The 25,332-nt window shown below is 46.7% G+C and overlaps 1 protein-coding gene across 3 annotated transcripts in view; it reads left to right on the top strand.

The window, feature by feature from the left end:
- Positions 1 to 24,925, top strand: part of NME6 (NME/NM23 nucleoside diphosphate kinase 6) — a 28,236-nt gene extending 3,311 nt beyond the window's left edge. The window contains exon 5 of one of the 3 annotated variants that reach the window (XM_042860006.2): positions 5,566 to 24,925. In XM_042860006.2, the coding sequence (XP_042715940.2) occupies positions 5,566 to 5,621 (56 nt within the window). In that variant the 3' untranslated portion in view covers positions 5,622 to 24,925. Of the gene's footprint in view, positions 1 to 107; positions 1,003 to 5,565 lie in introns of those variants that run through there. The other 2 variants (XM_005310825.5, XM_005310826.4) reach the window with 2 other exon arrangements.
- Positions 24,926 to 25,332: the final 407 nt, after the last annotated feature.

Here is a 25,332-nt window from a genome sequence, read left to right as displayed (position 1 = left end):
ACCCCAGGGCAGTCATTGGGGTGGAGGAAGGGCCAGATGGGGGCACTGTCTCAGTGCACTCATGGCCTCTGCTGGTGCCCAAACCACATGTCCTTGTATCCCTGCAGGTTCCTCCAATCCAAGCAGACAGGCTCCATTCACCCCAGTCCTGTATAGGCTGTCCCCTCCACCCCTCTGAGCAGAACTCAGGGTACGATCGAGGCAATGTGCCACCACCACCTCAGGGCTATCTCTCTCTCTCCTCTAACAGACTCGGTGGCATCGGCCCGTAGAGAAATTGCCTTCTTCTTCCCAGAGTTCAGTGAGAGTCTCTGGTACCAGCAGGATGAGCCACGTCTGCGCTGCGGCCTGGCACACTACGACGCAGGGGAGCGTGTTCACAGCCTACCCATGGCTGGCAGGACAGAGTCATCCTAGAGCAGAGGAGGAGACTTACCATTGACTAACCTCCCTTGGAGATGGGGAGGGTATTGCCTTCCACGCAAGGAAGTGCTGCTAGCAGCACCAGCTAGACTATCCCTGTAACAAGGACGGGGAGCTATGTAATGTCTGTTACAGTGGGCGAATACCAGCTCCAATACACATTACACCACGTTCCGGGGGAGTGTCGCACTTACCTCTGGCTGCACGTGTAGCACCTAGATAGCATGGATGCTACAGACAAACCTCAGATACCAGCAGGAATCCATTGAACTCCAGCATGGCAGAGGAACCCCAGCCTGCAATTCACCAGTACGGAGAGTGTGCTCGCACATAATCTGGGTACAGGGGGCTGCCCGCACAGGGCTGCATGCGGGGGTGAAAGCACAGATCTTGGTGATGAGGATGAGTGTGGAATATCTCTGTGAAGCGCAAAGACGATCCCACTGCCTTGCCCACATGCACTCTGGCTGTTCATTACCAGTGACAATAATCTTCCTTGCTTATCTAGTGCTTTTGTCTGTAAAGCATTTCTCCAACACAGCCATGGTGTGCTGCAGTAATAAAGCTTTCTTTGCTGCAGGCATTGTCACTGACAGAGCTCTCTGAGGACAGAGTGGATCAGCTGGCATGGCCGAGCCAGATCTCAGAGATACCTCTGTGTCACATGGGCGACACAACTTCACCTTTTGGGTGCTGGTTTCAGCCTGGGCCCAGGGTGGTGGGATGCAAGGAATCAGGGTAGGAACCGGTGATTGGGCTCACTAACCTTTGGCACACCCCCTAGCATCAGTGGCACTATCTTTGGCTCCAGCAGCTCTTATTGCCCATCTGCCTATGGCACCAGCTCTTGTGTGTCTCAACCCTCCACCCAAGTCACCTAAGTTCAGACCCCTTCTGGGGTATCATGAACAAGTCCAAACAAAATTGAATAGTTCTTCTGCCCTCTTGGGCTACTGAAATCTTCTCTACTTACAGACCCTATCTCGGGGCTTCCCTTGCAGGAGCCTATGCTTCCCCTGTAGCCCACTATTCCCATTCTCTGTCTGTGTACCCTAACGCAGGGCTTGTCTCAGAAAGACCTGTCTCCTCTGCCGTTTCTCCCTCAATTGAGCTCCCTCAGTCTTCTTTATTATGGCTTAGCTCTGCGCACTCTGACCAGGAGCCAGTTAGCTATCCACCTCCCTGGGTGTAAAGCATGAGAAATTGGGTGCATTCACTAGCCTTGCATATGATGGGGGGGAAGCCCCATCACACAGCCTTTATCCTCTAGTGGATGCTGGCTCCAATCCAGCCCCATGTCAGGGGACTGGCTGGAATGGAAAACCTACCTTACGAGAAGAGACTCAAGGATCTTGGCTTGTTTAGCCTGATCAGACAAAGACTGAGGGGAGCTTTGATCGTTCTCTATAAATACATCAGAGGGATAAATACCAGGGAGGGAGAGGAGTTATTTAAGTTAAGCACCAATGTGGATCCAAGAACCAATGGATATAAACTGGCCATCAACAAGTTTAGGCTTGAAATTAGGTGAAGGTTTCTAACCATTGGAGGACTGAAGTTCTGGAACAGCCTTCCAAGGGGAGCAGTGGGGGCAAAAAACCTAAGTGGTTTCAAGACTGAGCTTGATAAGTTTATGGAGGGGATGTTATGATGAGACTCTACAATGGCACGTAACCAATCTGCGACTGCTAGCAGCAAATATCTCCAACAGCTGGTGGTGGGACACTAGATGGGGAGGGCTCTGAATTACTACTAATAATTCTTTCCCAGGTGTCTGGCTGATGGGTTTTGCCCCCACGCTCAGGGTCTAAGTGATTGCCATATTTGGAGTCAGAGAGGAATTTCCCCCCCGGGTAATATTGGAAGAGACCCTGGGGGTTTTTTTGCTTTCCTCTGAAGCATGTGTCACTTGCAGGTTTAAACTAGTGTAAATAGTGGGTTCTCTGTAACTTGAAGTCTTTAAACCATGATGTGAGGACTTCAGTAACTCAGGCAAAGGTGAGGGGTCTATTACAGCAGTGGGTGGGTGAGGTTCTGTGGCCTGCGATGTGCAGAAGGTCAGACTAGATGATCATGATGGTCCCTTCTGATCTTAACGTCTACGAGTCTAACTGATATAGTTTGGCTGCCTCATTCCAGACCATATCTGATGTGAGCAAGTGGAAACACGCTGCAAAAGAGGCAGGTGATACCTTCCTCCTGCTGGAGCTTACTGTGGGCAGCATCCGTGCTGTGGGAACAATTGGGATCACCAAAGATGGTTGATGTAAATCGCTGGAAGGCACCGAGTTAGATAGCCGTGGACTGTCAGCCTCGAATAAATGGAAGCCCAGTTTGATGGTTCTCCAGTCAGGTTGACAACCAGGCTTACCATGGCCACATTAAAGGAGTAGTCTGCGGCATGGATTCATGAAATCTTTGGCAATCCCCCTGGAACTGCTCTGGCAGGGGAATGATGGATGCTGGCTCGGGGGTTGGTGCAGAAAGTCGGGTCGGAAGCAAAGCATTCTCGTTGGAGCAGTTGTTCCTGCAATGGCTGGTTTGCAGTGGCCAACTACATAGCCTGTGCCTGCATCACTTGATTGTCTGCCTGACAGTGGGTTACCTGCTGGCACCCCTTGAGGCAGGAGGAACTCTGCAGGGACATGCTTGGCAGATCCTCTCCTTCCAAAGGGTGTGTGGTCCAAGCAAGCTGTCAGAACTGGGACTTGGGCAGTGTTCCCTAGTGGTCAGAGCCAGAATAAGGAAGCAGGAACCAAGCCAGGGGTCAGAGCCAGAAGCAGAGTTTAGGGATGAAGAAAGAGTCAGGTCCAGTGGAGCAGCTAGTCAGGAAGTGCTTCAGTGCGTCAGACAACTTCTTGTGTCTCCTTCTGGCTTAAATAGTATGTTGCAGACAGTCACTTGGGCTGGTCATCGTCCCCAGTCAGGGTGCTCTTGGGCAATGCCTCTGGGAGCCCCTCAGTTCCAGTAGTTCAGGATGAGATACCCAGCGATGGCCCAGGTGGGAGGCGTGTGTGGGAACCTGTAGGCCCAGATTTGAGACCCATAGCCATTTACAACAGGCTTTAAGTGCAGACAACCAGGTTGGGTAAACACCAGCACTTCAGGTTCAAGGAAGAAGTGAGCTGGCCACAAAGGAATTGGTGAGAGAGGAGGCCTGATCAGAGGCAAGAGGTCACAGCTGCTTTCTACTCAGTAGGAGACAGATGAGGATGGGCAGACTGGAAACTATGGATGATACCTCTCGAGATCCAGCAGATCCAAGGGAACAGATGTATGGGATACACGTGGATGGCAGCTAGGTCCAACCTCTAAGAAAATCAAGCTTACTTGCCAAGAGTTCTCTATCCATCCAAGGAAGACAGACAATCCTTGTTGGAGATTCAGTACTCAGAAGGCTTGAAAGAACATGCTGCAAGGAAAAGGCAGACAACAGGACAGCATGCAGCCATCCTGGAGCTAAGACATGAGATGTCACTCTAAGATTGGACAGGTTTCTGAAGTTGATGGGCAAGGATCCATTGGTCATGGTTCATATCAGTGCAGAAATGTCACTGCATCGCAGGATATCATGCACATAGTAGATGACTTCAGGGAACTTGGAAACATGCTGAAGAAGAATAATGTACCTAGCTGTGTTTGCCAGAAGCTGGGAATGGGTGACGGGATGGATCCCTTGATGTTTACCCGTTCTGTTCATTCCCTCTGGAGCAGCTGGCATTGGCCAGTGTCGGAAAACAGAATACTGGGCTAGATGGACCTTTGGTCTGACCCAGGGTGGCCATTCTTATGTTCTTATTTAATATTTTTATCAATGACCTGGAAGAAAACATAAAATTGGCACTGATAAAGTTTGCAGATAATACAATAATTGGGGGAGTGATAAATAATAAAGAGGACAGGTCACTGGTTCAGAGCAATCTGAATTGCTTGGTAAACTGGGCATAAGCAAACAAAATATGCATTTTAATAGGGCTGGATGTAAACATGTACATCTAGGAACAAAAAATGCAGGCCATACTTACAGAACAGGTGACTCTATCCTGTAAAGGAGTGACTGAAAAAGATTTGGAGGTTGTGGATGAGCTCCCAGTGTTACGCTGTGGCCAAAAGAACTAATACAATCCTGGGACTGATAAACATGGAATCTTGAGTAGGAATAGAGTGGGGCTTTTTACCTCTTTATTTGGCACTGATGCACCACTGCTGGAATACCGTGTCCAGCTCTGGTGTCCACAGGTCAAGGATGTTGATGAATTGGAGAGGATTCAAGGAAGAACCACAAGAATGATTAAAGGATTAGTAAACAAGCCTTATAGTAATAAACCCAAGGAGCTCAATCTATTTAGCTTAACAAAGAGAAGGTTAAGGAGTTAACTTGATTACAGTCTGTAAGTACCTACATGGAGAACCAATATTTAATAATGGGCTCTTCGATCTAGCAGACAAAGGTACATCAAGATCCAAAGGCTGGAAGTTGAATCTAGACAGATTCAGACTGGAAATAAGGTGTAAATGTTTAACAGTGAGAGTAATTAACCATTGGAACAATTTACCAAGGGTTGTGGTGAATTCTCTGTCACTCTCAGTTGTTAAACCAAGACTGGATGTTTTTCTAAGAGATCTGCTCTAGGAATTATTTTGGGCAACTCTGGCCTGTGTTATACAGGAGGTCAGAGTAGGTGATCATAATAGTCCCTTCAGGCCCTAGAATTGATGAATCTGTATCTAAAACAGGAAGCCTATGAAAGAATTTGTGGGTCCCCTAGATCATCAAGAAGTAAAAGAGAGCAATTAAGAAAGATAAGGACATTGGTGAGTAGCTAAATGATCTGTACCAGTCAGTCCTCACTGCAGAGGATGTTGGGGAGGTACTACCCCAGACCTGCTCTTTCCTTATAATATCAGTTGCTAGGAGTGACCAGAAGAAATGATGCTGGAGCAAATTGTTAGTTTATGAAGCAACAAGTTACCAGGCCCACAAAGTTATTTAGGTTAGGTAGGATCAGAGAGGACTGAAATATTCAGAGACTTGACCAAGCCAGAGGGATGGGCAACATGATGGCAAATAAAGTTTTATGTCAATAAATGCCAAAACAATGCACATTGGAGGAAAATGTAATCTACTCACATACCTTACAGGGTCTGAATCAACTCAGGAAGGGGACCTGGTGTCCGTGGAGCCAGTTCGGTGGTGAATTCTGCTCAGCGCACAGCTCTGGTCAATAAAGCAAACCAGCTGTTAGGGTGCATAAGGCACGGAATGGAGGATCATATGGAAAATATTCTAATGCCTTTATATAGATCAATGGCATCTTTCTCTGGACACTGGGATTGTTACCTGGGAGAGGAGACAAATGAGAGGGGACACAACCTGGAGCTTTCTGAGCCCAGAAGCAATTCTCTCCCTGTTTCTGATGTTCAGTCCATGCACAGCTGGATTAATTTGGGTTCCTGTGCAGGTCACACCACATCTGCATGGCCTTTCCCTGTTCTCCACGGGTGCAGGCAGCTGCTTACACAGGAATACAAACCTCTTGCACTCTGAGGCTATGTCTACACAAGAGAGCCTACAGCAGCGCAACTGTACCAATGCAGCTGCGCCGTGAAGTTCTCTCATGTAGCTGCTCTAAGCCGAGGGGAGAGAGCTCTCCCGTCGATGTAATTAATCCACCCCCAGTAAGCAGCGGTAGCACGTTGGCAGGAGACGCTCTCTTAGCAACATAGTGCTCTCCACACTGGCGCTTCTGTCTGTGAAACTTATGTCGCTCGGTGGTTTAGTCACACCCTGTAATGATGCGGCCTTGGGCGGGACACAACTGAGGGTATCAATTCAGGACAAATTGCTCAGAGCAGGGCAGTCACAGCCTAAAGCTGGGTTTCTTCCACTACCAAGGCACCAAACCAGCCAAACAGAGGAGTTCGGTCTCACCCCACTGGCTAACCAGACGTCACCCAAGCAATTCCCTCAGACACTCCAGTTTCCCAGTATCACCACCAGCGCCACTCCTTATGGGGACGAATGGTTATGAAAACCAATACCCCAGTAAAAGAAAAAAGGTTCTCCCAATCCCAAAGGACCAAGCCCCAGATCCAGGTCAATATACAAGTAAGATCTTGCCTACAAATCACGCTGTTGCCAATCCTTTAAAATCTAAAATCTAAAGGTTTATTCATAAAAAGAAAGAACCATAGATGAGTTAAAATTGGTTGAATGGAATCAATTACATATGTAACCCTTCTGCCCGCCTGAGTTGGCAGCAACAAGGGCCGGGTTCAGTATCTAGGGATCAATAACACAATGCAAAATAGGCTCGAGCCCCCACCCAGTGACCTGGGACAATTACATACCACCCTCCTGGGTGCCTCTAAGAGGCAATACTTCCCCTCTCGCAAGCACGGAGTCTGAGCCTAGCAAAATCCTTTTAATAAAGGAGGGAAACAATGCGGCATTATGTTGGGGAAACACCACAAACAGGATTCATAACACAAACCATGAGCAAAAGGCCCACCCCCAAGTAAGTTCTAGCCTTTTCCCCTCAGGGTCTTAAGTCCAGCAACCCCAAAATCACCCAAAAGTCCAACAACCCAAAAGTCTCCATCCCTGGTCAATGCAGCCCCAGAGTTCAAAAGTTTATCTGCAGAGTTTTACCTCCCAGCCTGGGGGGTGGGGGCGGGAGGGCACGCAGCGGTGTTAAGGGGCACCTTACATGGTTTGAGGCTGACTGCCCTGCGTTTCCATGGGGTTCTGCTGCAGCCTTCACCACCAGCCGCTCCGCTCCACCAGCCATCCCGTGAGCTGCTCCAGCCGTTCCGTGAACGGCTCTGCTCCACCAGCTGCTCCGCTCTACCAGCCAGCCTGTGAGCTGCTCCAGCTGTTCTGTGAACTGCTCCACCAGCCACTCTGCTGCACCAGTCGTCCCGTGAGCTGCTCCAGCCGTTCCGCGAACTGCTCCGCTCTGCTCCACCTGCTGTCCCGCGAGCCGCTCCAGTCATCCTTCAAACTGCTCTGCTCCGCCAGCTGCTCAGCAACATATCTTCAGGCCCCCCCACAGCACTCAGTGATTTCAGCTCTTAGTAATTTTAGCTCTTTACTGATTTCAGCTTGTAGTAGGGGAGCCTCAGTGCTGGTGCACCATTGGCCCAAAGTGAATTCAGCTCAGCAGCCTATAACTAGACTCCTAATGGAATTAAAATTAGCTCTGATATTCCACAATAGAGAGAGGAAGAAGGTAGGAGGGATAACTCAGTGGTTTGAGCATTGGCCTGCTAAACCTAGGGTTGTGAGTTCAATCCTTGAGGGGGTCATTTAGGGATCTGGGGCAAAAATCTGTCTGGGGATTGGTCCTGCTTTGAGCAGGGGGTTGGGCTAAGTGACCTCCTGAGGTCCCTTCCAACCCTGATATTCTAGGTACAATTGGTATTTCAGGCCCTCAAAATGGGCCCGTACCATCGGGTGCAAATGCCTCTCTCAATTCACTGGGTTTTGGAGCCCAAGTCCCTTGTCTAGCAAGTCCCTCTGTCATAAAACAGTTTCATTGTCCTTGATTCACATAATCAGGGTAACAACACTTCATTCTTCCTGCCCCAATAACAGAGAAACTGGGGATCCCACAGCAGCCCAAGTGCCCATTTGGGCTGCTGTGCGCTCATGCCAGGTGGGGTGGGTGTGCCTATGCAAACAAGATCAGCCCCTGAAGTTCTTTTCCACAATTCACCACCAGATGTCAGGGTAGAGCTCATCCTGACTCTGCTACACATACAGTGATGGCAAAGTTCTTGGTTCAGGCTTGTAGCAGTGATGGAATAAACTGCACGCTCAGATCAAATCTCTGGAACAGCCACAGCTGGGATGGGTCATTCAGGCCTTTGTTCAGAGCTTCAGTTTGTAGCAAAGTTCCTCCAGAGGTGAGAAGCAGGATTGAAGACAAAATGGAGGGGTTTACAGGGCCTTTTATATCCTTTGCCATGTGGAAGGACCCCTTTGTTCTTACTGTGGAAAATCACAGCAGCAAGATGGAGTTTGGAGTCACATGGGCAAGTCACAAACACATTGAGATACAAGTACATAGCCAATATTCATAACTTCAAGTACAAAAATGATACACACATACAGACACCATAATCATAACCAGCAAATTACAACCTTTCCATAGACACCTTCTTGACCTCCTTTGTACAAGATTTGGTGCAACCATAGGACCTTGGTTGCAACAATGATCTATACGGTCACAGTTCATGTCAATAACGTCACACACCCCTGAGTGACGTACATTAGCGCAACATAAGTGGTAGTATAGACATGGCCTGAAAATCCCCACTACAACTCCAGCTTCCTTCAGAGCTCCATGCCCAGGCCTGCATGGAAGTTGGGTGGTGTGGGATCTCACACATGCCCTGGCTTGTGGTTCACTGTCTGGCCCTGCCCTGCGGTCTCGTGCTTGCTGACATGCAGGGTCAGCACTCACTGCACACCCTGCTGTGGTGTCTCACCTGCGTCCTTGCCCCTTTGCAACTCTGCTCTGGGTAGCGTGATGGCCCTGGAGACCAGCACCGGGGAGGGAGCATTCATCCTGCTGGGGCTCTAATTGCAGCTGGTGATGCAGCAGCTCCTGTTTGTGGCGCTATATACCTCGGAAGCTGGCTGGAAATGGGATGATCATGGGGGGATCCTCGCAGACTGGCACCTACATTTGCCCACATACTTCTTCCTCATCACCCTCTCCCTGCTGGACGTCTGCTTCACCTTCCACATGATGCCCAGCTGGTGGCCAACCTACTGTGAGCAGGAGCCCCCAGCGCCTCCTGCCAGCATGCAGCCCAGAGGTACCTCTCGCTGTCCTTGAGCTTGGCTCATTGCTGCTGGTGACCGTCAAGGGCCTGTGTGGCCATCTACTGCCCCCTGTACTAGGTCTTCATCGTGAGCCGCCTGTCTGCCCGCGGCCAGCACCTGGCTGTGCAACTTCCTCTTTGTGATTGTGCGCATGGTACTCACCCTGCTGCTGCCTGTCAGCAGCCTTTCCGAGATCCCCCACTTCCTGCAGTAGATGCCAGCCGTGATAAGGATCCCATAAGGCAGTCTGTTCCATTGCCCCCTCTTCTCACAGTTACGAAGTTTTTTCTGATATTTAATCTAAATCTGCCATGCTGTAATGTGAACCCATTGCCTCTTGTCCTGCCCTCTGTGGCAAGAGAGAACCATTTTTCTCCATCTTTTTTATGGCAGCCTTTCAAGTATTTGAAGACCGCTATCATGTCCCCCTCAATCTCCTCTTTTCCAGACTAAACATACGCAGTTCCTTCAGCTTTGCTCATCTTTGTCGTTCGCCTCTGGATCCTTTCCAGTTTCTCTACATCCTTTCTACACATTGGTCACCAAAATTATACACATTACTCCAGCTGAGGCCTAACCAGTGCTGAATAGAACAGTACTATCACCTCCGTGACTTGCATGCTCTGCCTTCGTTAATGAAACCTAAAATTGCATTTGCTTTTTTTGCAACAGTATCACATTGCTGACTCATGCTGAGGTTGTGATCCACCATAACTCCCAGATCCTTCTCAGCAGTGCTACTGCCAAGCCAGTTCCCCCCAATTCTGTATTTGTACATGATAATGTTTTTAAGAACATAAAAGATTGTTACAAGGAGGAGGGAGAAAAAGTATTCTAGTTAACCTCTGAGGATAAGACAGGAAGCAATTGGCTTAAATAGCAGCAAAGGTGGTTTAGGTTGGACATCGGAAAAAAACACTTCCTGTCAGGATAGTTAAGCATTGGAGGTTGGGGAATCTCCATCAGTGGAGGTTATTTAAGAGCAGGTTAGACAAATACCTGTCAGAGCTGCTCTAGATAATAGTCCTGCCTCAGTGCACGGCCCTGGGCTAGATGACCTAGTTAGCTCCCTTCCAGTTCTATGCTTTCTATGATAAGGTCAGTTCCTGAAGACTTTCTCCCTAGCTCATGACTAGATGTCAGGGGACAGCTCATTCAGATCCTGCTTACAGGACTAACTCATTCTGCCCTCTTTGGTCTTGCAGCAAGTCACTGATGAAAATGCTGATTCAGTAGAGTCACCTGATGTGACAATGACATAATCGCTCTGATATTGCAATTTTACACGAGTTAACGTTAAAATTGCTGTGAATGTGCAGCCTCACACAGTCCACACAGATGCCAATTTCATCTCAATGACCAACGTCTAAAATGTTTCCTTCCTTTCCCAAATGCAAAATTTACACCTAAAACTTGCACTGGCCTAGTGCCCAGGATGGGCAGGTTGCAGTCCTGCTCCAGCGATATCATTGGAAAGTGGAGCTTCTCAGCTCTCCAGGGACATAAAAAGAACTTGCTTCTAGTTCTGGGAAATCCTGGTTACTCTACACTTGACAGTTTCATGTAAAAAATAGTTATTTCAATCTGAGCCCACCCCAGCAGCACAGGGAACTTCTGGGCTTCACAGGAGGAAGGATTCACACAATAGTCCCATGAAAACAAAATCCAGTGCACATGTGGTGTGTGATTTTCAAAGGCCAGTAACCCAGGCACATCAAACACAGCTTTTGCAAGGGCAAACAAGTGCCAGTTTTCTGAATGAGGGCTATTCCCCTGCCAAATTGCACCTCCTACTGTCAGTCCTCTCAGTACTAGAACTGTACAAACTACCACAACACAAGCTTTCTATAATGGGAAAAATGTACTTCTTTACCCTCCTACTAATCAAAAATGTCTTAAACCTAGCAGAATGACTCTCCCTCAAAACTAGCCCAAACCTGGAAAAATTCAGCCTTAAAAATGTGGAAGTTCAGAAAATTCAGAATGTTTGAAAACAGAATGGACTGGAAAAGTTTGTGCAGCTTAAACTCGAGCTGTCACCACCACAAGCAGACTGTAGAGGTTAGAGTCACGTGGTCAACTGTGCAGCCATGTGAATGACTAGCACTGATCATGCACATTCCCTGCCCACTGGTCCTCTTGCCCACTACTTCCCCCTCCCTAGTGGGTCTGCTGCTAAAACCCCTGAGCAGCTTCACACACTGCTATTTTGCCCTTAAAAAATAGCCAGTCAATGACATGTTTCCTTCTTTACTCTAAATGTGGAGGCAGCATGGGGAGAATTCCAAAATTACACTGGGCCAAGGGGAAAGATAGTATTGAGCCCTGGACCAATGGCAGAGCTTAAAGTCTGCGTCTTGAAGCCCAGCATGGTTAAGACAGGTGCTACACACTGAAAAAGGGAGATTCCCACTTTCCCAGGAGGACACAAGTCTTTAGGCCTGGAAGAGGCAGAGATACTGGCTCTTCATATCGATCCCATTTTGATAATTTTTGGAGGTTTTGAAAACTTGGTAGTTCTCATTTCTTCCTCTTTCTGGGCCCTGCCAGTGGGATTGCAGTGCTAAGACTGATGCTGAGTCCACAGGAGGAAGGAACAGGAATGAGAGCCAACACAAAGGGGGTTATGAGCTATAAAGCTTGTACTGGCCCTCAGAAGTAATACAGCCATCTCGGACGTGTTAAGGCGAGTAATGCACAATTAAGGCACCTAAACAAAGCTAACTGTGCCCTGCAGTGACATCAGGCAATAACTGTAAAATTTTGATTAAGGCAGGTCAGTGTTTTTGGTTGCAGATTAGATTAAATTGATTTTTAGAGACAGATTTTTTTCCCTACTGATGTTTCTCCAGGGCAGAGCTAAGGTCCTTTAGGTGCCTTAACTGTGCATTCCTTTAAGTGTATCCTTAGCTCTGAAATCCGTTCGGCTTCTAGTGTCTAGTTTTGAGATAACTACAACCTCCCTGTAAAGCTCTGTATCTTAATATTACTGTGGCCAATTATCACAACTTGATTACTTTCAATTTGGGAAAACAGAGGACAGCCCCAGCTATTAATAAACACACTGCTTCCAAATGGCTCATTTCCCAAAGCTGAGGAAGTTATGAGTGACATTGAGTGGAAGACCAAAATTAGACAGAAAAATTTGCATGAAAATTAAAAGTTGTTTAAGAAGGGTTTGTTAGATGAAGAAACAGCCATGATTCCATAATCAAGACTGAGGACAACTTTAGCTAAAGTCCATCCTGTTTCAGTGGTGAAGCGAAGACAGCAATTAGAAATAAAAAGCTACATATAACTGTGATTGGTTCGGTCACAGAGACCCCCTTGGGACTGTCACCTGGCATGCTGGAATTACCTCTGAGTCCATTTTCCACTGCCAGCTTGGGACTCCAGAACCCTGCCTTGTTGAGCCAGACACACTAGTCTGCTGCAACACAGACCCAGGTCTGGTCCACACCCTCAAAGCTGCAGACTTTAAGCAAAAACTGCTCAGCAAGTCACTTATCTCCAGCACCCAGACACTCAGTTCCCAATGGGATCCAAACCCCAAATAAATCAGTTTTACTCTGTATCAAGCTTATACAGGGTAAACTCATAAATTGTCTGCCCTCTATAACACTGATACAGAGATATGTAAAGCTGTTTGCTCCCCCCGATATTAATCACTTACTCTGGGTTAATTAATAAACAAAAGTGATTTTATTAAGTATAAAAAGTAGGTTTTAAGTGATTCCAAGTAATAACAGACAGAACAAAGTAAGTTACCAAGAAAAATAAAACAAAAACACGCAAGTCTAAGTCTAATATATTTAAGAAACTGAATATAGGTAAATCTCACCCTTAGAGATGTTCCAATAAGCTTCTTTCACAGATTAGACTCTTTCTTAGTCTGGGCCCTGGTACAGTCCTTGTTAGTTCCAGCTCAGGTGGTAACTAGGGGTTTTCTCATGACTGGCAGCCCTCTTTGTTCTGTTCCACCCCCTTTTATAGCTTTGACACAAGGCGTGAATCTTTTGTTTCTCTGGGTCCCCACCCCTCCTTCTAAATGGAAAAGCACCAGGTTTAAGATGGATTCCAGTACCAGGTGACATGGTCACATGTCCTGTGAGACCCCAAGCCTTCATTCTCCATGTCACCTACACAGGAAGGCTTGCAGGTAAACAGAGCCATTTACAGCCAATTGTCCTAATCAGTGGGAGCCATCAAGATTCTAAACCACCATTAACAGCCCACACTTTGCATAATTACAATAGGACCTCAGAGTTAATGTCATATTTCTAGTTTTAGATACAAGATTGATACATACATACAAATAGGATGAACGCACTCAGCAGATTATAATCTTTGTAATGATACCTTATGTCATAAACATACAGCTAAGGGTAGTATAAAATCCTTCCTAAGGAGCAATACTAAATCTTTACCTGTAAGGGGTTAAGAAGATCAAATAACCTGGTTGGCACCTGACCAAAGGGACCAATCAGGAAAGAAGATACTTTCAAATCTGTGGGAGGGGAGGTTTTTGTTTGTGCTCTCTTTATTTGTTCTCTCTCTGGACGGAGAGAGAGACCAGGCAGGAAAAACATCTCCTGAAAGCATACCTGAAATAAGAACAGGAGTACTTGTGGCACCTTCGGAAGAAGTGGGCTGTAGTCCACGAAAGCTTATGCTCTAATAAATTTGTTAGTCTCTAAGGTGCCACTAGTACTCCTGTTCTCATATCTGAAATGAGCATCTGAAATTACAAAAATTGTAAGTAAGGGCAAGGAGTGTTAGATTATCTTTTGTTTTAGCTTGTGAATTTTCCCTATGCTAAGAGGGAGTTTTATTCCTGTTGTTTTTTTGTTGTTGTAACTTTGAAGATGAGCCCAGAGGGGAATCCTCTGTGTTTTAAATCTTTTTATTACCCTGTAAAGTTACCTTCCACCCTAATTTTGCAGGTGTGATTCTTTTACTTTTTTCTTTATAATAAAATTCTTCTTTTAAGAACCTGATTGATTTTCAGTGCCTACAAACCAAGGGGTTTGGTCTGTGCTCACATTGTAACCAATTGGTTAGTATATTATTCTCAAACCTCCCCAGGAAAGGGGGTGAAGGGGTTTGGTGGGAATATTTTGGGGAAATAGAGACTCCAAGTGATCCTTTTCCTGATTTTTTGTCTAAATCACTCAGTGGTGGCAGGAGTACTGTCCAAGGACAAGGAAAGGATTTGTGCCTTGGGGAAGTTTTAACCTAAGCTGGTAAAAAATAAGCTTAGGGGGTCTTTCATGCAGGTCCCCACATCTGTACCCCAGAGTTCAGAGTGGGGAGGGAACCCTGACACCTTACAAGAGACCTTTTGCATGAAGCATATTCCAGTTACATTATTCACACTTATTAGCATATTTCCATAAAACATATGGAATGCAATGTCAAAATAACAAATAGAAAAGGAGGCAGTAGATAGCAAATCAATATAAATTAGAAGTTATGAAGTGTAGAAAACTGATAAGGGAAGTTAAAGACACCAGGGAAAAATCCTTGTCTGGCGGGACTAATGACACCAAGAAGGCATTTTAAAAGTATATTAGGAACAAAAGAAAAAGCAGCACAAGTGGAAGGATGGGCCCAAGTATCAGCCCATTTGTAGAGCCCTGGGCGGATACAAAAATGTGGATCCGCATCTAATCCACATCCGCCAGGATCAACCTGTGATCCAACCCGCGATCCGCTAGCTGTCTTTTACCTGTATCTGCATCTGCACCCACAGCAACAAGCTGTCTCACAAGGGCTAACAACGGGGGAAGGGGGGGTTGGAGGAGTGAGTGAGTGGGGGATGGGGTCTTGCAGGGAAGGGGCAGGGTCTTGAGGAGAAGGGGCAGTGTGGAGGAGGGACTGGGGGGAAGGGGTCATGAGCATCTTGTGCTTCTCCCGGGGGCTCATGAGTGATGGCACACGACAGCAGCAGTGCTTATTTCAACACAGTAGGGCAAAGGGGTGGGGTGGCGGGGCCCCGCCCATTCCAATACCAATGGCTGGGGATGGGCCCTGCTGCCCGGGAGCCAGCAGGATGGGAGTGTGGCCAGGGCTGCCGGGCTGGGCCATGGTGGGGACGCTGGCCCTCTGACTCACCAGCCTGGGCTCCCTCTCACACTATGCTGCTGTGACAAGCTGCAGACCTGCTTCCGGTCCTACACTTCCACCAGCATTCACACAGGGAGGGACACCCCCAGCTGCAGTGCCACAGCATGAACCAACAATAGAGAGGTTACAGCCAAAATAACCTCCAGCCCCCCAGAGCTGTGCCGTCCTGCCCTGATTGAAACCCCGATCACTATGAATTTATTACCCAGTTCGCCTCTCCCTCAATGTGGAGAGGAAATGCAACAGCCTTTGCCCCTTGAGCTAAGATTTCCAAGCACTTCATTCAAACTCACTAATTTAGATAAAGCAAAACCAATCAAAGCAGTTTACCTAGCAACTAAACAAAAGTGCAAACTAAGCTTAACATACTAGATAGACTGATAATTCATATTCATATTCAATCTCTCACCCTGATACAAGCAGGCTTGCAGATTTTTAAGGCACAAGCTGCACTTGCTTTTCAGCTGGGGATCCCCACCCTGGTTCCAAGTCCTTTTTCTTTAGGAGCTTCTCTTGGGTGTTTAGTTGTGGGGGAGTGAAGAACCACAGATGATGTCACTCCCTCCCTTATATAGCTTTAGCATATGGCGGGAACCCTTTGTTTCAAACTTGGTTCCCAGGCCAGTTTGTGGAAAAATGCAGACATCCCAAAATGGAGTCCAGAGTCATGCGGCCTAGTCACATGCCCTGGCATATCTTGCTGAGTCATAGCAGCCATTACTTACAGGCAGTCTGGAGCATCCCAGGCGGGGGATAAGCTCCTAAGGGCTATTGTTTTTCCTAATGGCCCATTGCCCTAAATAGGACCTTTTACTTAGTGGGTGTCACCCAGGCGTGACTACATGTGAAATACAGATACATGATCAATATTCATAACTTCAGATACAAAAATGACACATGCATACAAATAAGAAGCATATTCGGCAAATCATAACTTCCAATGACACCTTACATGACCCATCTTGTACAAAATGCATCATAATTATGTCATAATTATATCATAATCATACAACTATGAAGAATCTGGAGAACAGCGTCACAGGGACCTCGAGAAGTCATTTAGTTCAGTCCCCTGCACTTAAGTCAGGATTAAGGTATTTGTCTAACCTGCTTTTAAAAATATCTAATGATGCAGATTCCACAACCTCTCTGGACAATTTATTCCAGTGCTTAACCATCCTGACAGGAAGTTTTTCCTAATGTCCAACTTAAACCGCCATTGCTGCAATTTAAGCTCATTGCTTCTTGTCCTAGGTTAAGGAAAATAATTTTTATCCCTCCTTCTTGTAACAACCTTTTATGTATTTGAAAATTGTTATGTCCCCTCTCAGTCTTCTCTTCCCTAGACTAAACAAACCCATTTTTTCAATCTGCCTTCATAGGTCATGTTTTCTAGACTTTTAATCATTTTTGTTGCTTTCCTCTGGACTTTCTCCAATTTCTCCACATCTTTCCTGAAATGTGGTGCCCAGAACTGGACACAATACTCCAGCTGAGGCCCAATCAGCAATCAAGAGAGTGGAAGAATTACTTCTTGTGTCTTGTTTACAACACTCCTGCTAGTACAGCCCAGAATTATTTTTGCTTTTTTTTGCAACAGTGTTACACTGCTGACTCATATTTACCTTGTGATCCACTATCACCCCCAGATCCCTTTCCACTGTACTCCTTCCTAGGCAGTCATATCTCATTTTGTATGTGCGCAATTGTTCCTTCCTAAGTGGCGTACTTTACATTTGTCCTTATTTATTTCATCCTATTGACTTCAAACCATTTCTCCAGTTTGTCCAGATCATTTTGAATTTTAATCCTGTCCTCCAAAGCACATGCAACCCCTCCCAGTGTGGTATTATCCGCAAACTTTATAAGTCTACTCTCTATGCCATTATCTAAATCATTGATGAAGATACTGGTGTGTAGGGTGACCAGACGTCCCGATATTTGCTTGTTTGTCCCGCGTCCCGACCAATGTTAGGTCGGGACACTGGACAAACAAGCAAAGGCTTCAGAGCCCGGAAGGGCTCACGCCCCCCCCCCCAACTCCGCCCCCTTCTTCCCCCATTGGCTCCCTCCCCAAATCCCCGCCTCTTCCCCAAGCATGCCATTCCTCCTCCCTCCACAAGCGCTGGAGGGAGGCCCCGGGGAGACGCAGGGGGAACCCAGCCCCTGCGGTACCTGAGCAGGACGGGGGGACTGGGGCCTGCTGCCCCCACTCCGGGGCCGCCCGTGGGATTGCACCAGCTGGGCAGCCAGCCCAGACGCGACTGGCCAGGGGCTGGGTGCAGCATGCGCGCTGCTGGGTCCCCGGAACAGGCCCGGGCTCGGGGGGTTCGGGCCCGGGTGCCAGAGCTGCAGCCGCCGAGCGCCATGGCCGCTTCCTCCCCCCGCAGCAGTAGGAGCTGCAGCAGCAGCAGCTCCCAAGTCCCACTGCCCAGTGGGGAGAACAGCCGCCGCCTGGCCCCGTGGGGCTCCCCCCTACTCTCCTTCCAGGTACCACCCGTCTGAGTCCTGCCTGCACTCGGGGTCAGGCCGGACTCTCACTCACCCCGGCCCCGCGCTCCCCCTGCATCTCCGGGGCCTCCCTCCAGCGCTTGAGGAGGAAGGGGGGAGTTGTTTTTTTGCTCTGCCGCCGTTTTTTTTTTGCCCCGCCCCCCGCGTCCCGATATTTGACCTGGGTGATCTGGTCACCCTACTGGTGTGATGCAGTAGGGAGTGGGGTGGATTGACCTGGGAATGTCGTTTTACTGGGTCTGTCTGCATGGGGGATGGGAGAGCAGGGAATGACTTTAGGTGAGGGACAGTACCTGAGCCTGTAACCTGAGCCAGGAGGGGGGTTGGGCCAGGTGACACCTTCTGCCCGGAAAGCTGGACAAAGGGAGAGGAGGAGTCAAGGAGAGGGGAGAGCCTGCTGGAGGTGGTTTTTGGTTTCAGTTTTGGGCTGGCTGGGAAGAGGCAGGGAACCCAAGTCTGGGGTCTCAGATCCTTGCCCCCCAGAGGGACCTGGCTGAGGGGTCCTGGTTGTACCTACAAGCTCTGCTTGGGACTGTGTTCCTGTCGTCTAATAAACCTTCTGTTTTACTGGCTGGGTGAGAGTCATGGCGAATTGCAGGAAGTTGGGGGTGCGGGCCCTGAATCCCACACACTCCATGACAACTGGACAGAACTGGACCGATCCATGCAGGGCCCCACTCGATATGCTCGTCCAGCTTGACTATGAACCACTAACTACTCTTTGGGAATGGTTTTCCAACCACTTATGCACCCACCTTATAGTAGCTCCATCGAGGTTGTATTTCCCTAGTTTGTTTATGAGAAGGTCATGTGAGACATTATCAAAAACCTTACTAAGGTCAAAATATACCACATCTATTGCTTCTCCCTCTCTTCTCCCATCCCATCCACAAGGCTTGTTACCCTGTCAAAGAAAGCTATTAGGTTGTTTTGACATGATTTGTTCTTTACAAATCCATGCTGACCCTTACTTATCACCTCATTATCTTCTAAGTGTTTGCAAATTGATTGCTTAATTATTTGCTCCATTATCTTTCCGGGTACAGAAGTTAAACTGACTGGTCTGTAATTCCCCGGGTTGTCCTTAATCCCCCTTTTTTAGGTGGGCACTATATTTGCTCTTTTCCAGTCCTCTGGAATCTCTCCCGTCTTCCATGACTTTTCAAAGATAATTGCTAATGGCTCAGATATCACCTCAGTCAGCTCCTGGAGTATTCTAGGATGTATTTCATCAGGCCCTGGTGACTTGAAGACATCTAACTTGTCCAAGTAATTTTTAAGCTTGTTCTTTCCTTATTTTAGCATCTGATCGTACCCCATTTTCACTGGCATTCATTAAGTTAGATGTCCAATCGCTACTAACCTTTTTGGTGAAAACCGAAACAAAAAACGCATTTAGCTCCTCTGCCATTTCCACATTTTCTGTTATTGTTTTCCCCCTTCATTGAGTAATGGGCTACCCTGTCCTTGGTCTTCCTCTTGTTTCTAATGTAGTTGTAGAATGTTGTCTTGTTACCCTTTATCCACACTCTTGGGGCAAAGCTAGCAGCATCCCTTGTATAGAGCCAGGTTCTCTGGGAATACTTGACAAACAATGAGCAATAAAAATGAGAAGCTTCACAGAGTACTAGAAAAGTTAACTTCCCTACTCCCCACCCTCCAAATAGGCCACTCCCCATGTCCAGCCATGCTATGAACCCAGTGCCAGCAGGGGAGACATTGCATTTCTCCCAGCTGTCTGGAGAGCCCCTGTGCTTCTATCATGCCAGGGAGCAGCAGCACAAGCTTTCCCTATGGGTCCCCACGCAGGACCACAGGCAACTCTTTGCTGAATCTTTTAGTCATCATCAATGCAACACTGACATTTTGCACTTGTATAATACAGACTTCAGCAGAGAGAAGGCTAGAACCACTGGCCACTGACTAGGACAGAGTCTGACTCCGACAGGAGCAGACCATGGGAAGAATGGGTGCTTCATGAATCACCATGGGTAGGCAGGAGAGGGCAGAGTCAGCTAATGGAACTGGGCATTAACACAAGAACGACCATACAGGGTCAGCCCGATGGTCCATCTAGCCCAGTACCCTGTCTTCTGACAGTGGCTGGTGCCAGACACTTCAGAGGGAATGAACAAAACAAGGCAATTTAGCAAGTGATTCATCTCCTGTCATCTAGTCTCAGGTTCTGGCAGTTAGAGGTTTAGGGACACCTAGAGCATGGGGTTGCGTCTGACCATCTTGATTAACAGCCATTGATGGACTGATCCTCCATGAACTTATTTAATTCTTTTTTTGAACCCACATATACTTTTGGCCTCCACAACATCCCCTGGCAACAAGTTCCACAAGTTGACTGCATTGTGGGAAGAAGTTTGTTTTAAACCTGCTGCCTATTAATTTCATTTGGTGACCCCTGGTTCTTGTGTTATATTAGGGATAAATAGCATTTTCTTAGTTACTTTCTCCACACCATTGACGATTTTATAGACCTCTATCATATTCCTCCTTAGTCATCTTTTGTCCAAGCTGAATAGTCCTAGTCTTTTTAATCTCTCCTCATCATACCTATAATCATTTTTGTTGCTCTTCTCTGTACTTTTTCCCAATTCTAATACATCTTTTTTTGAGATGGGGTGACCAAAACTGCACACAGCATTCAAAGTATGGGTATACTATGGATTTATGTAGTGGTATTATGATATTTTCTGTCTTATTATTGTAATCCTTCTGGGTTCAATATCTAAGGGTTTCTCTTGACAATACAAAACAGAACCAGCTCAAGCTCCCATCCATTAATCTGGGGAAATTAACCACCACCTCTGGGTGCCTCCAAGAGGAAATACTACTATTCTCGCAAGCACAGAGTGTGTGTAGCCAAGAAAGCATTCAGTAAAAAGGGAAAAGGAACCCAGCATTGATTTGGGAAAACACCACAACCATGATTCAAAAGCATATGACCACAAACAAACCCCCACCCCAGAATATGTTGGGCAAAGTCCTTTGCTTCAGTTTCTCACCTTGTGATGTAGAAGTCCAACAAACAAATGTTCCTTTAGCACACCACTCAGTTGCTGTCTTTGGTTAGCAAAGACCCAGAGTTGAGAGATATGTTCACATGAGTTTATTTTTCCACCCTGCAGTGGGCAGTGTTGAGCAATGCCCTAGCTGCTACAACTAGTTCACAGTTGCTGCTGTTCACTCTGCCACTGTTGGTCTAAGGTTCAGCACCTGGTTATCAGTTATTTCAGCCCTAGTGATAGCTGAGCAAAACAATAACTTACAACTGAGTCTAATCAGCTGTCTTTAAACAGTGGAGAGAGGGGAGTCAAATGGTGTATAAGATACTTAAGCAGCACCCATCCCCCCACATAGGAACATCTGTCATCACCATCTCTCTTCCTCATGGCATTTGGCATCCCACTGCTTAGAAAGTGCAATAAAGTTGAGGGTGACCCCCTCAATCAGGGCAGGCTAAGCACAGTTCTTCTGCCCTTTACTCGTACAATCAGGATAACATCACTTCATCACTCAATGCTAAAGTGACTTGTAACAATACTGGCCAAAAGTGATTTTGGCAAAGCACCTCCATCATGCTATGCATTTAGGCAGAACAGGCAGTTCTATGCAAACACAGTCTATTATCTGAAGTCCTTTTTTACCAGCTCATCACTAGATGTCAGGGGAGAACTCATCCAAGACCTGCTAAAGTTCTCTATCCCTTTCCTAGTGGTTCCTATCATCATTAGCTTTTTGACTGCTGCTGCACATTAAGTGGATGTTTTCAGAGAACTATCCACAATGACTCCAAGATCCCTATCTTGAGTGGTAACAGCTAATTTAGACCTCATCATTTTATATGTATAGTTGGGATTATGTTTTCCAATTTGCATTACTTTGCATTTATCAATATTGAATTTCATTTGCCATTTTGTTGCCCAGTCACCCAGTTATGTGAGATCCTTTTGCAACTCTTCACAGTCTACTTTGGACTTAGCTATCTAGAGTAATTTTGTATCATATGAAAATTTTGCCACCTCAGTGTTTACCCCCTTTTCTAGATCACTTATGAATATGTTGAACAGCACTGGTCCCAGTACACATCCTTGGGGGGATGCTGCTATTTACCTCTTCCACTGTGAAAACTGACTATTCCTACCCTTAGTTTCCTGTCTTTTAACCAGTTCTTGATCCATGAGAGGACCTTCCCTCTTATCCCATGAAAACGTACTTTGCTTAAGAGCCTTTGGAGAGGGACCTTGTCAAAGGCTTTCTGAAAGTCCACATACACTATATCGACCGGATCGCCCTTTTCCACATGCTTGTTGACCCCCTCAAATAATTCTAATAGATTGGTGAGGCGTGATTTCCCTTTACAAAAGCCGTGTTGAATCCTCCCCAACAAATCATGTTAATCTATTTGTCTGATAATTCTGTTCTTTACTATAATTTCAACCAGTTTGCCTGGTACTGAAGTTAGGCTTACTGGCCTGTAATTGCCAGGATCGCCTCTGGAGCCTTTTAAAAAAATCAGTGTTACATTAGCTATCGTCCAGTCATCTGGTACAGAAGCTGATTGAAGTGATAGGTTACATACTACAGTAAGTAGTTCTGCAGTTTCACATTTGAGTTCCTTCAGAACTTTTGGGTGAATCCTATCTGGTCCTGGTGACTTACTACTGTTTAATTTATCAATTTGTTCCAAAACCTCCTCCATTGGAATTCCAGTGTGGGACAGTTCCTCAGATTTGTCATCTGGAAAAAATGACTTTGTGCAGAAAGGACTGTACCCAACACAGGCTGTCATCTACACTGCAAGAACAAGCAGCTTTAAAAAGCCTGGGGCCTAGCAATGTGCGGTCATGTTTTCCTCCTGCCTGTACATGTGGAAATGAACGGCTGGGCAGGGGATCAGCAGGGTGATTGAGATCATCACTATCTCATTTATTAATAGCTTAAACACAAAAATAGCCCCCTCACCGTGAAAAACTCCCACCTAGCCCAGAGTTCGACAGACATACAATCTGTCTGTTAACCACATGTTCCTGTCACCATTCTCCTCAGCCCCTCCCCTCCCGCCCCACTCCCTCCATTTGCTTGTTACAGCAACTTGTTGATTCACATCTTCAGTTATACTGTGAGCTCTCTGGGGCAGGGACCGTCTCTTACTCTGGGTTTACACAGAGCCCCATAGAATGGGGCCCTGATCCTGATTATTGCCTCTGGCATTACTGTACCAACAGGATCAGAGCACAAGGGGTTAACCATTCTAACATTTTGGTTTGTCCACACAGGCAAGAAAACCCATGTTCTAACTGTGCTGGGCACAGCGTGCATCACATCCGCATTTACACGTGCTCATTTTTGTAGGCTACTCCAGACTATTGGGCCACTGACTGCCTCAGTCTGGGGCTCTCCCTGATGTGGAGAGAGGGCAGGATATGTCCTGCTAGTCCAAGAACATGTGCTGTGCCTTCCTTTCCCTGGAAGCGCTCTAGCCTCGGGCCAGACCCCCGAAGCAGAGAAAATGGCGGCGACTCTCCTGTGGCTGGCTTCAGGGCAAGATGCATTTATACAGCAGTGGCATACAGGGCCTGGCTGGAGCACACGTGTGTGCTGCACAGATTGTCTGACATTCGGGAATCTGTGCTATTACACGACTTTCTAGCTGGATTCTGGGGCCTTTGAATTGCAAAAGGTTACTTACTGTAAATATGGTAATAAATTGTTATTGGCCTTACAGTTGAGTTCCAAGTGGTCTCTGCCCATACAGTTCTCGTTGCCGGGTCCTACTGGCTGCACTCTGCTTGTGGTGTATTGTGTGCCCCAAATCTCTACTGGCCTCTAGGGGGCACTCCTGTCCTGTTCAGGATCATTCTGAACCCAGCACAAAGCCAGGACAGGCCTCTGGAGAAATATTTCACCATCAACAAGTTGAAAACTCACTTAAGTTTTCACAAACAGCCTTAGCCCTAACTGGATATTATGATGCTCTACCTCCACCCATTAGCCCATAACCCCAGCCATTATATCACCAGGTCACCACACCTCAGCCACTGTCCCAGCATGCACCTCAAGCCCTCAGCTACCGCACTATGGATATGGCAAAGGCCTATAAAAATGGGCTATTTGGTTTACTCCAGTATCAGGAATACCTTCTCTCCTGCTGTAGATACAATGGTATTCCCTCACCCCATCCCAACACAAAGCGCAGTCCACACACAGACCTTCCTTCACTTCATATGTCAATTGACAACAACAATCAACTTGTCTCCTGTTGCTCCATATTAAGTCTAGAAACATCCATCTCACAGCTGCCATTCCACGAAGAGTCCGGGAGACCAGGATACATCTCCCACCCTCTCTTGTGAGAGGCCTGGACTTGACATGACCCACAGCCATCTTGCGTATGACTTAGCATAATCCTGAGCCATCTTGCATGCTCAGCCACCATAAATTAGAAATAAAAACTATAGAGTCAGGAAAATTCATCCTCAGCAGACAGAAAAATACCAGATGCAGCCTTAATAACAGGGACAGATACAGTAAAAATCACAAATTCATGGGAATAGAAGGGACAAGCTAACCTTGAGTTTCTGCAAGTTTCTTACTGGGTGCCTGTGAGAGTTTTTAGTTCAAAGTTGCTTTTACTGATAAGTAGCAATTATGAGGTTTTGCTGTTGCTAGAGAAGTTGTTTGAGGGAATATGATTGGTTAAATTTATTGCATAGTCATGTTTCAAGTAAAATAATTGGTTAAAAGTATAGATAAGAAGGACTCTCATTTTAACTATATAATGAGGATCAAAAGAGATGCCCGCTGGAACTAACTCCGGGACACAGCTCAAGAACAAAGCTACCAGAATGCTTACATCCCGCATGACCATTCCATGCAGAAGCCGGCGCCCTGGACGAGATCTGATGTTGACTGACCATTGGGAGAAGTCTGGCTGCTTTATTGGGAGTGGTGAGCATTAGATGCTTGGCATGTCTAGTCTGTTGATTGTTAATAAATACGTGTACATGTTCAAGGGTATTACTGTGTAAAGGCTCCTTCCCTGGCACAAGGTCTTGTTAATCCATAGAGGGCCACTGGACCCAGGGGAGGGAGAGGGCCTAAATTGTGTGGGTAACACCTCCAGGATACAGCCGTGTTAGTCTGTATCAGCAAAAAGAACAAGGAGTATTTGTGGCACCTTAGAGACTAACAAATTTATTTGGGCATAAGTTTTCGTGGGCTAAAACCTACTTCATCGGATGCATGCAGTGGAAAATACTGTATGCATCCGATGAACTGGGTTTTTAGCCCACGAAAGCTTATGCCCAAATAAATTTGTTAGTCTCTAAGGTGCCACATGTACTCTCGTTTTTTTTTTTGGTTTGTTTTTTTACACATTAGTAACATCTTGATGTGACGGTCGTATTGCATCATAGTAGAGAAGG

Source organism: Chrysemys picta, chromosome 1, assembly GCF_011386835.1.
Source record: "Chrysemys picta bellii isolate R12L10 chromosome 1, ASM1138683v2, whole genome shotgun sequence".
Taxonomy (NCBI): Eukaryota; Metazoa; Chordata; order Testudines; family Emydidae; genus Chrysemys; species Chrysemys picta.
Note: the sequence above shows the minus strand (reverse complement) of the source record. Positions and strands in the feature narration are given on the sequence as shown.